General features: G+C 47.7%; 1 protein-coding gene across 4 annotated transcripts in view; it reads right to left on the bottom strand.

Annotated features, from left to right (window-relative positions):
• The window catches only part of SENP6 (SUMO specific peptidase 6), a 158142-nt gene extending 156082 nt beyond the window's left edge, over window positions 1-2060 (bottom strand). For all 4 annotated transcript variants that reach the window (XM_088471553.1, XM_088471568.1, XM_088471560.1 and 1 more), the window contains exon 1: window positions 1797-2060. In XM_088471553.1, coding sequence (XP_088327679.1) covers window positions 1797-1830 — 34 coding nt within the window. In that variant the 5' untranslated portion in view covers window positions 1831-2060. The remainder of the gene's footprint in view (window positions 1-1796) is intronic.
• Between the last annotated feature and the right edge of the window lie 10603 nt (window positions 2061-12663).

Raw genomic sequence — 12663 nt, 5'->3', positions numbered from 1 at the left:
GAACACTATATACTGGCATTATATTAAATGGCAATTCACCTCTACAGAGAGACACCTTGTGGTACATACAGCCAATTTACCAAAGCAGATAACTAGACATGCACTTATTTCCCTGTCTCTGTTTTTTGTCATCCACTTTAGCAAGCAGGGCATTTTCACTGCACCAACATCCTCCCATAGAGAGCTTCTATCACTTCTTAAGGTGTGTATCCACTACTAGATCCCGGAACGATTAAGACATAGTTATCGTTCCGTCGTTTCCCTAGGGTGCAGTGCCTACACTGAACGATTGATCGCTCAGTGTAGGCACATCAATCATCCCAAAACACGTCAGGTTGACCAGCATGTTCGGGCAATGATAGATGTCAAAAACGATCAGCGGGCGTGCGCATCGCTGGTCGTTTTTGTCATTTAAATGCCTGATTTGCAGCCGATGACTGAGCGATTGCACGAATTACAATGTTGTAATCGCTCAGTAAGGTCACATAGTGGATATGCACCTTTACACCTGTCAATTACATAACAGAGGGAAGTGTGATTCATACAATCTATCTACACAACACCATACCAGACTCTGTACAACAGTTGCCAACCCTGATTTCAAGTGACACTTCCAGTATAAAAAAGGACAGTGGCCAGCACCCCAGCTGCTGTGGAACTATACATCCCAACATTCCCTGACACAATTTTAGCATGCACTAACAGTTCCACAGCAGCTGGAGTGCAGCAATTTGCTTACCCCTGGGTTAGCATGTGAAATATGTTGCACTATTTTGCGATACATTATTTTTCAGTACTGCTCTACTTATTAGAAATTAGGATTGTTTTTACATAGGGGGGGAGGGGGGGGATGCTGAGCAGGCACCCCCCACACAGCGCACAGGGAGGGGGAGGGGGAGGGGGGTGCTGAGCAGGCACCCGCCACACAGCGCACATTGGGCGTGCTGAGCAGCGGCGACCACCACACAGCGCACATTGGGGGTACTATGCAGGCGCCCTCCACACAGCACACATTGGGGGTGCTATGCAGGCGCCCGCCACACAGCGCACATTGGGGGGTGCTAAGCAGGCAACCACCACACAGCGCACATTGGGGGGTGCTGAGCAGGCACCCGCCACACATCGCACATTGGGGGGTGCTGAGCAGGCAACCACACAGCGTACATTGGGGGGTGCTGAGCAGGCAACCACCACACAGCGTACATTGGGGGGTGCTGAGCAGGCAACCACCACACAGCGCACATTGGGGGGTGCTGAGCAGGCGCCCGCCACACAGCGCACATTGGGGGGTGCTAAGCAGGCAACCACCACACAGCGCTCATTGGGGGGTGCTGAGCAGGCACCCGCCACACATTGCACATTGGGGGGTGCTGAGCAGGCAACCACACAGCGTACATTGGGGGTGCTATGCAGGCACCCGCCACACAGCGCACATTGGGGTGCTATGCAGGCACCCGCCACACAGCGCACTTTGGGGGGTGCTGAGCAGGCGCCCGCCACACAGCACACAGGGAACAGCAGGAAATGGAGATAACGAAGTGCAACATGAAATGCAGACAGTATAATACATTAACTGGCAAAACACTAGACACACAGTACAGTGTAATACAGGCTGCAAAACCGCACATAATGAAGCCGAGCTATAGCAGAGCATACACTGCACATAATACAATACAGCTTACAGTGATCAGTACAGGTCAGTACACAGACAACGTAGTAGCAGCGCCTGGAGACACAGCCAGACACAGGAGACACAGCCAGACACAGTATACACCGACACCAGGCCCAACTCTCACCTTCCAAAAAGCGGCTCCCTCGGCCGCCCGCCATCTTCCACCTTACTCCATAACTAGGAGAGGGCTGAGACGCTGGATCGGAGGAGCAGGAAATGGCCGAAATAAAATGGCTTCGCAGTGTGAGAGCGGAGATAAGGCAACCGGTGAGGGGCCGGGATGTCACACAGGCCTCAGCCAGGAGATGAGGATAGAGGAGGCCGCGGTGAGAGTGATGGGAGGAGCCTAACACACATTCACTCACAGGCCGGGAGGGGAAACTAATGCAGCTACAAGTATTATCATTATTATTATTTTTACTGCTGTGGTGCTGCACTGACAGCGCACAGCGCACACTACACGGGCAGCGCAGCGCCACCTGCCCATCGGAGGCTCGGATCCCCCCACACTGCTATATACAGTATATATAGAGTATATGCATCTACCCTCTTGTGCTTCTCCTTACTTTACTTTCACCTACTTCTTACCCCACACCAGGGCACCTAACACTTGGTTGCTTACGTTCTGTTGCATATCTAGGTGTTATGGTCACTTATGTATCAATGTATATTATCCATGTCCTTGTCCTATTTTGTACTGTAAGTCAGTTGTCAAATTATTTGTTTATGTACTTTGTAAGGCGCTGCGGAACACTTGTGGCGCCATATAAATAAAGGATAATAATAATAATTTATATCAATGGCAATATGCATGCCTATGTGCTCCCTTCTAATACCAAGCACAGCTTTCTAGGTAAAAGTTCAGAAAATGGGGTACACCAACCACCTAACATACATAAATTCGTAATATAACCAGATATATTTGTGTGTGTGTATATATATATATATATATATTATACAGATATGTCCAGTTGCATCTTTAACGCTTGTGTGGCAAATCACGCCACGAATGGCGCTAGTTGTGCACCCACGAACGTGTATGCGCACTGCGTTCGCACCCGTGACCCCATGGGGACATGGTGTACTGTGGTGCACGCAGCCGTGGCTAAACGTATGGCACGGTGCGTGCTCGCATTTGCTGCTCGTACGGCAAGGATGCAAGAGGAAACATCTGTTTATTATGCCCTGTCGTATTACTAATGTTTGTAAGGTTCAGGCTGTATTGGTCTGGTTTGCAAATTTCTAGATTAAGCAGGGACATGCAGTCATACTCCTGAGATTTGATATTAAAAATTATTAGAATAATACAAAAAATATATTTATAACTTATAAACATCTTCTTTGTTTATTGTAATAATTTTTACAGTTAACACTCACCAGCTATGTAGCGCTCCCTGGGACTGCAAGGAGACCAGAGATGAGGCAGCAACAGCTCAGCCTTGCTTCTGTATAGTCAGACACTGCTTGCAAAGCTTGGGGGCAGCCAGGGCCACACCACGGGCAGTAAGCAGCACTGAAAGAGAGCTGATAGAGGCATGCCTCTGAGTATGAGTGGTGTACCTAGACCACTGATGGACACCTTGGATGTGTCATGTGACCAGGAAGTGCACTGCAGTGTTTAAAAATCGGAGCTCAGCAGCAAGAGAAGACACAGTGTTGCAGGACATGTAGGAAAATGAAAGGACAATGGAGCTTTGTGTAGTGAGGGGAGAGTTACAGTGAGTAGGTGGTGAGACAGGCTCCCAGCACCATGTGTGCCTCCCCAGCCATTGAACTCACCACATGTCACTGAGATAAATCTATGACTTAGGATCCTGATACAAAACACTGTGTTGCTGGCATTGTTCTATTATATGCATCGTAGTGCGTGTGTACGAACCAGACCCATCGCAGAGTGATTGACAGGAAGTGTTGTTTGTGGGTGGCGACGGGGGTGGTGGTTGGCAAAACGCAGACATGCCAATGCATTTCAACACCTTTGCATGGGAATGCATAAATTATCCACTCCGATGCTCTACACATCCTGAGGTCTCATAGCATGCGCTGAAGTTAGCAATTTCTGAGTAGGGTCAGAGGGCCTGATTCAGAGCCGGACGCTCTGAACGAGTGCCCGCTCTGAATCAGGGCGTTTTTTTTTTTTTTGGTGTGTCCTCCTGGATGCTCGCATAGCTGTGGGTTACTACCATCGGGCTTGCGACGAGACCCTGCGGTAGGGTCTCGCTGCCGCAAGCCCTGGAGTGATTTTGGCTCTATCAGAGCCAAAATCACTCCCACTGACATCACTAGTGATGTCAGTGGGGCCGGACACAGACGGTAGGCGTTCCCATGGGAACGCCTCCGTCTGGGCAGCCATGCTCCGGCACGCCCACCAAAGGGGGCGTGCTGTCACTCACCATCGACAGCACGCCCCCTTTGGTGCGAGACCCCGAGCGGCGGCTTCCCCGTCGCTCGCTGGGTCTCGCGCATGCGCACGACTGAGCAGCCTCCGTCGTGCGCATGCGCACTTGGGTACCATCGACCCGCGAGCGGGTCTGAATGAGACCCAGAGTTTGTGCAAGTGTGCTAGAGGCTGCGATGGTACTCAATTGTACTGATGGTTTTGCAGTCTTGCTAAACATTATGGATGTGTGTAAGGTAAAGTGGGCGTCCTTGTGTAGTGCTGCGGCGACATAGCGATCGCAATGAATTAGCATACTATCGCAGTTGAACTGTGGGCCTGATTCAGAGCCGCTCGTAAGCGGCCGCTCGTTCGCTCCGAGCGATGTTTGCACATCTGCGCATGCGTATGGGTTTTAGTACGCATGCGCGAACCAGTCAGTGCGGTCGAAAATCGTGTGCTTGCAAAATAGCGAATGCCTGCTAATTTGAGTGACAGGATGAGGCGTTTGTGGGTGGTAATGGGAAGGTGCTTGAAAACGGGGAGTGGAGATCCGAACGCAGGCGTGCCAAAAGGTCAAAACGGGCGTTTTAAGGGTGTGCATAATTAACAAAGCAGCGTCATCGACCACGTCAGTTGGGTGTCTTTTAGCCAGAACTGCTCGCATGATTGCGGTAGGAAAATGCAACCACAAGAATAGCGAGCAGTTCATTCGCCTTTCGATGTACTCGATTAATCTAATAAATAGCGGATATGACGTATGATGCGAGCGGCCAGATTAATTTTCATGCCCGATCACAATTTTGGATTGATTCTGTGGACATAGGGCCTGATTCGGCGGTGTATTCAATGCCGATGTCTGACGTAATGGAGCAATTTTTTGCTATTGCTAATGTCGCACCCCACATGCATCCCGAGTGTCTGTGCAGAGTCGCAGTTCTATTTTGAGGCGCATGCAGGTAGAAGTAAATTGAAAATGTAGTGGGCGGTGGTGGCGAGCTGTTTTAGCGGACGCACTTAGATGGTCTGTCTTATGGGAATGTTATGGGAGTTTCGCAGGCGGGTCGGTGAAAGTAGCTACATATTCAGACGCTCACATACGGAGACATACATGGATAGGGAAACTACTCCTGCCATAAGGCTGTTACAAGTTTTGATATTCCGACTGATGGTGGCTTCTAAGGATGCACCAATCAGTATTACTGCAAGAAACAAACAAAATGTCACCAAACAAATCTGCAATCGCTGGGGGAATGTTTTAGAGAAATTAATCCTCAGAGATGGTAGTTATTCTTATTATAGTGCATAAAATCACATGTAGCAGTGCTTGGAGCATATTGTCAGTAAAGATCAAAATCATTTGCATAGATGAATGCTGTAAAATGTAACAATCAATATTTTATTTATTATAAGATTTATAAAAAATCTAACATATAGACGTATGACACAATTTCAGTAGTTGATAAAAACTGAACACTGGGGGGTAAAATAAACAGGTGAGAAATCCGTATATAGGCCCTGATTCAGAGCCGGACGCTCTGACCAGAGCGCTCGCTCTGAATCAGGGCCCACCTCCATTAATATGGAGCGTCCTCCTGGACGCTCGTATAGCTGTGGGTCACCACCCACAGCATATACGAGCGTACAAAATGATGGTCGCGATGGTCTTGACCATCGCGACCATCGGAACTGAGAGTAAAAGCCTGCAGTTGGGTTTTTCAACCGCAAGGCCAGGAGTGATTTTGGCTCTATCAGAGCCAAAATCACTCCCACTGACATCACTAGTGATGTCAGTGGGGCCGGCTTCAGACGGTAGGCGTTCCCTTGGGAACGCCTCTGTCTGGCAGGCATGCCCGCGGCACGCCCACCAAAGGGGGCGTGCTGTCAGTCACCATCGACAGCACGCCCCCTTTGATGAGACACTCCGAGCGAAGGAAAGTCCTTCGCTCGTCGGGTCTTGCGCATGCGCACAACGGAGCTCCCTCCGTCGTGCGCATGCGCAGTGGGGACCATCGACCCACTTGCGAGCGGACAGCCGCTCGCGTGTGGGTCTGAATGACCCCCATACTGTGGTTAACTCCTTAAGTCTCCATTAAAGTGCTAATATTACCGGAAGTCCTGATCTGCTGTCCTGTTGGGCAACCAGAGTATAAATTACCAACTCTAGGGTGGTGTAGATGATATCCGGCACATGTAATTCGGTACTGTGGTCCTGGAATATCCACAAGGGCCAGGTAATGATGTACAGTAAGGATTTGTAATGTAACCCAGGGGGTATGACTTGGATGGGCCCCTGTGTATAGCTGGTTTGCTAGATGTAATAAAGTGTACCTGTAGCTCCCTGAAGTTATTACCTGGAGGGAGGGTGGCCAAGTCCGGGCTCCTGCACGGTGTGGAGCCGAACCTCTGCACCGGATCCCGAGCAGTTGCTGCACAGTATACTGTACCGGTCTCCCGTTAGCCGGCAGCCAGGGCTTCCAGTCTCGGCAGAGCTGTGGTGAATACCAAGTGGCCGGCAGAAAGGGCTCCCAATCAAGGCGCACCTATGGAGGGCGCCGGGTGACTATTGTACAGCCGGTGCTGACAGAATACCCGGTCCTTGGTGATATGGCAGCCGGGCGCCGATCCTCTGTTTGTCGGCTGGGTGATGTCAGTATCTCCGGTTCAGAGCTCCATGCTGTATAGGGAGCTGTGTAGTTGGACTAATCAACTTGCACCAGACTAATGGAGTGTATTTAGAGTAGCAGCCATAGGGGTTCCACAGTATTGCCCCTCCAGTGTGGGTGTCTAACACGTTTCACTGTGAAACACAGCTTCGACAGTGCTAAATCGGATGTAAAATCAAATGTAAATTCGAACTTTGATAAATATACCCCTTACTTCATACTTGCGATATCCTGGCTGCCCCTTCCGGTAGGGAGCAGCCAGGTTGGCTTAGCAGGGGGGCGGGGCCGGCAAAAGGGAGCGTATCCAGAACATTATGTGCCGTTTAGGGGCAGGGCTAAGGGCGGAGCCATGTACTAGTGTAATTTTGGCCTCGCCCCTGCTATACAATGCCGACATTGACTGCATTGTGGAGCAGGGGGCGGGGTCATGATGACGCGATTCAGCTAGAATCGCGTCATCAGCCCCCCCCCCCCGCTGCTGGTATTTGGGTAGGTATTGCAGGGGGAACTGGAGGGGCCGGGAGGCATGCCTACTTTTCCGGGGGGCCAGGAGCAGCACCCGATTTTCGGGAGGCTCCCAACCAAATCGGGAGAGTAGGCATGTATGCCTTACTTTCTATCACGACCCTGGCTAGTTTTTCACCTTTCTGCCTTGAGACCTACCCCTGCAAACTGTCCCGTGTATCTGTATGTGCAATTCTCCTGGGAAATCTGCTCTAATCATGCTGGCTGCAACATTTCTGTGTATACATTTGGACTATGCTCTCCTTTCCACAGTAATTATTCACCTGGACCCTTTTCTGTCTGTGAACACTGCTAGCCTTGATTGAAAGCACAGGTGTAATTCTGACTCTCAGTACTGCTGATATGATTGCTTTCTCTGCATGTTGTGCCTTCCACCACTCAGAGAGCTTCTGCCAGACCACCTGACCAAATCCACCAATTCCTGCCAGACCCAGGGTATAACAATCCTCCTCTGATAGCATTCAGGGCCTGTTAATTCAGTAATCCTGCTGGCAGCTATACCTGGCACAGCTGGTTCCCAGACCAGTTCATCCTGTATCTTTCTGACAGCTATACCTGGCGCATCCAGAAATCCTGCTGGTTCCCAGAGCAGTTAATTCAGTAATCCAGCTGATAGCTATACCTGGCGTATCCAGAAATCCTGCTTGTTCCCAGACCAGTTCATTCAGTAATCCTGCTGATAGCTATACCTAGCGCATCCGGAAATCCTACTGGTACCCCGTCCAGCTTAGCAAGCCTTCCTATCGGTCCCAGTCCAGTTCCTCCAAGTATTCTACTGGTGCCACTCCAACGTTACAAGTTTCCTGTTCCTATCATTTATCTTCAAAAGCAGTTCTCACTGCCATGCAATTCATATGCAAATAGAGCTATTCACATCATCCATGGTTCCAGTCAAGACGCTCTCCACTGAATCCAGTTCAACACCTGAGTCAGGTAACTCTCAAACACCAACCATGAGAGTATACTCAGGCCTACCAATGGTGGCGGATCAAGCACATAATACTGGACCAAATGCTATCCGTAACCTGGTCACTCGCTTGGATTCACAGGAGGCGGTACAGCATCAAGTACTGCATCTTTTACAAATTCTGACTAGTCGGCTAGATGACATTCAAATCACTCCTAACTACCTTCCATCAACTGCTAGAACAGCTTCAAGCTCTACTCATCAAAATTTTTCGGATCATTCCCGAGTTTCTTAGTACTACCCCTGACTCAACTAAAACTTCTTCCTTGGAATCCCTAAGAACCAAAGATTCTTCCATACCAAGTAAAGTGAGACATCAAAGTTACCCGTGCCCCAAGATCCTTGTAGCTGAACGCCACCGGCGCAAAAATTTACATCATTGTCTCTATTGTGGAGGTTCTGACCACTTTGTTAAATACTGTTCCCTTTGCAATTCCAACAGTAATACCAAGTGTCCAAGTTCTCAGTGCCTGTTCCGGTCCCATCCTGGATTATGCTTGTCGTGGTCCCGTCCCGTATTCTGCCTGTTCCGGTCCCAGCCCGGTTTCTGCCTGTTATGGTCCCAGTCTGGATTCTGCCTGGTAGGGTCCCAGTCCGGATTCTGCCTGTTCTGGTCCCAGCCCGGATTCTGCCTGTTCCGGTCCCAGCCTGGATTCTGCCTGTTCCAGTCCCAGCCCGGATTCTGCCGGTTGCAAGCCAGATGGAGCTTCTTCTAGTTTCTCACCCCAAGAGCGGGTTTCAAGTCCTGTACCCCCAAGAGAGGGTTGCACACCCCAGGAGGGGGCCTCAAGTTTCGTTCCCCAGGAGGGGATTTCAAATTTTGATCCCCAGAAGGAGATTTCAAGTTTTGCTCCCAAGGTGTGGATTTCAAGTTTTGCACCCCAGGAGGGGGTCTCAAGTCTCGTACCCCAAGTGGGGGTTTCAAGTTCCATTCCCCAGGAGGGGATTTCAAATCTCTTGCCCCAGGAGGGGGTTCCTAGTTTCGTACCCCAGGAGGGGGTTTCAAGTTAGCGCCTAAAGAGGGGGTTACAAGCTTCGCATCCCAGGAGAGGGATTTCAGTTCCACACCCCATGAGAGGGTTTTAAGTCTCGTACCCCAGTAGCGGGTTTCAGGTTCCAGTTCCCAGGGAGGAGTGTCTTGTACTCTAATCATGGTTTCTAATCATGGTTTCTGTTCAGCATTTCCTGTGAATATCGTTCCAGTGGACGACAATCTCTGTAGTCTGTGCTCGGCTTTGATTGTTGATGCTAATGTCTCTAGCTCCTCTGGATGTCTTCCAGTTCCATCAATTGGTCCAAATAACGAACATCTGTCAGCTTCAGTTATTTTGACCCCCCCATCAATCAGAGCATCCTCAAGTTTTCTCCTGCTCTGCACCTGAAAGTGCTCTACAATCCTAGAACACACAGGATTCGTTGGATACTCCAGCATGCATTTATTTTGATGGGGACTTATCGCAATACTATGCATTAATGAAGCAATACTCTGTCATCATGGAAGCAGATCCAACTTGTTGTATCACCCCTACCAACATCGTTAAGTTCCTTTTCCTTTCCTTTAGAGGTAAGGCGTTGGACTTTGCCAATCCTATCATCGAGTCTAATGATCCAATGCCTCTAAATATAAAGACTTTCAGTGAAGCTGTTATTAAAGCTTTTGGTCTTAAACATGTAAAACAAAATCCTATTGACTATCTTCATTCTAGCGAAGTTCCCAGTTCTAAAATTTTGTCCAAGCAGTTTGTTTGTTCAACCAAAATCCATCCTTTGCTCAGTCCTCCACACCCCTGAAGTCCGAACAAGGTCAAGTTTTCAAGGGCCAGCGTGTTGAATTCCAACCATCCAAGGAAAGCAGCACTATAGAATCTGCATTCCTGAATATGAGATGTGCGCATACCTCCTTGTCCCCTTCGTACTACTGTTCCTCCCTGGAGTCCTATCAGTCTTCAAGTCACACTAATTAGTCCATTCTACCTTTAGATACTGACTAGGAATCTGAGTTTGATCATGAACAATATAATTCTCCATTTCCTGAAGACCACCTGTAGTTTTACCCTGTCCTTCCCAGTCACATATTTCCACAGGAGTTACCAGTATCTACTACATCTGAGGTACCTACATTTCAGAAAGGAAAAGGTTCCAAGTTAAAGACCAAGGAATTTTCATGTTCACAATCAGATCTTTCACCTTCTATAGATAAGACTAGTTCTTCAGCTAAAGTTCTTTGCACTAAGCAAAGTCTCCTGGGAACAGATAAATGCTTGAAGGGCTTAACCTTTGTAATTGCGGGATTCTTGGAGTTCATTGAAAATGATGAAGCCGAGTTGTTAATTGAGAGTTATGGAGCAAAGTTTCTGGGAATATTTGCAGTAAAATCAATTATCTTATTATGGGTCGTTACGGTGGAAAATCCAAGCGAGTGAAAGCAAAGAGTTTCAGGGTCATGAGGATGGCTTGTTTGAATTGATTGACATTATGTCGACCAGGGAATTATTTTTTGAGCAAATCACCTCAGGAAGCAATATTCCAGCACCTTCTAGTTTCGAGTTCTTGAAGAGATTTGACAGGCTTAGTCAAGATTTAGAAAGTTTTTCAGTTTTTCTGATGTTTAATTTTTTTGTGTATTTATTTGGGTGTCCGGAGTCCACCCATAAAGAGGGGGGGTACTGTCATGACCCTGGCTAGTTTTTCACCTTTCTGCCTTGAGACTTACCCCTGCCAACTGTCCTGTGGATCTGTATGTGCAATTCGCCTGGGAGATCTGCTCTAATCATGCTGGCTTCTGTGTATACATTTGGACTATGTTCTCCTTTCCATAGTGATTATTCACCTGGGCCCTTTTCTGTCTGTGAACACTGCTAGCCTTGATTGAAATCGCAGGTGTAGTCCTGACTCTCAGTACTGCTGATATGATTGCTTCCTCTGAATGTTGTGCTCTCCACCACTCAGAGTGCTTCTGCCAGACCACCTGACCTAATCCACCAATTACTGCCAGACCCAGGGTATAACAATCCTCCTCTGGTTGCATTCAGGGCCTGAGCATCTCGTTACTTCCCGTGGTGTACATATTGTGCTACTTCAGTCTCCCTGTGTACAAGTGTATCCCAGGCTCCTGCTGGTTCCCAGACCAGTTCATTCAGTAATCCTGCTGGCAGCTATACCAGGCACATCCAGAGATCCTGCTGGTTCCCAGACCAGTTCATTCAGTAATCCTGCTGATGGCTATACCTAGCACATCCGGAAATCCTACTGGTATCCCAAGCCTTCCTGCCGGTCCCAGTCCAGTTCCTCCAAGTATTCTACTGGTTCCACTCCAATATTACAAGTTTCCTGTTCCTGTCATTTATCATCAAAGGCAGTTCTCACTGCCATACAATTCACATGCAAATAGAGCTATTCATATTATCCATAGTTCCAGTCAAACCGGTCTCCGCTGAATCCAGTTCAACACCTGAGTCAGGTAACTCTCAAACACCAACCGTGACACTTTCTATCTGCTTATCCCCAGCAGTGCTGTCAGATAGCCCACAAGGTACTTTTTCTGGACTTTGTTAATAACTCCTCATGGGCACTTCTTGCTTGCGAAGTAATGACATCTTGTTACAGGTCACCCACCTGGCTTCATGTAAATTTTGAGCCAATTTAGGAAACATAATATTACATGTTATATGTATGTCAGTAATCCCGCATTCCCCTGTGCCCATGACCTAGCCCTGACTTTTATATTACACTGGCTGAAGAGTGGGTACCAGCCAAGATAACATTTATTATTAGTGCTTTGTCACCCTTTTCTCATCACATAAACTTTTTTAGTTCAATGTTACCTTAATTAGCACTTGGCATAAAATAGAAAAAGATTTTGTAACCCATACCAGATAATCAACACTCCATTTCATGAGCACCAGTTTTTCTTAATACTGTATCAATTAGTAAATTCTAATTCAGTAATTGTTATATGTAATTTATGAGTTCAGTGATACAAAAAGAAAATTATTCAGCTGTGCAAGTACAGTATGGCAGAGGTTTACTGCAGTCTCAAAGTCATTTTTACAACTTTAGGAATAAACTCTAGGGGGTAAATTTACTAAGATGGGAGTTCTATTAAGAAGTGATGTTGCCCATAGCAACCAATCAGATTCCAGGTATTATTTTATAGAAGGTGCTCGATAAATGAGAAGTAGAATCTGATTGGTTCCTATGGGCAACATCGCTTCTTAAATAGAACTCCCATCTTAGTAAGTTTACCCCTAGGAATTGTTTGTCACATCACAACATTCCATTGTAAAATGAATGGAGGAATTCTTGTACAATAAGAATGCATTTTTCTGCCCAAAAATGTGTTCAATGCAGCCTTTCCACCCACTAATAGAAGTGATGTTTATCTGTACCATATACATGGCACTGCTGTGCTTCCAGTATGCACAGTCATAGACATTAAATTCCACTATTATACAAA

Source organism: Taudactylus pleione, unplaced genomic scaffold (genome assembly GCF_031769625.1).
Source record: "Taudactylus pleione unplaced genomic scaffold, aTauple2 ptg000015l, whole genome shotgun sequence".
Taxonomy (NCBI): Eukaryota; Metazoa; Chordata; class Amphibia; order Anura; family Myobatrachidae; genus Taudactylus; species Taudactylus pleione.
The sequence above is the reverse complement of the archived record's forward strand: the minus strand, read 5'-3'. Positions and strand labels throughout refer to the sequence as shown.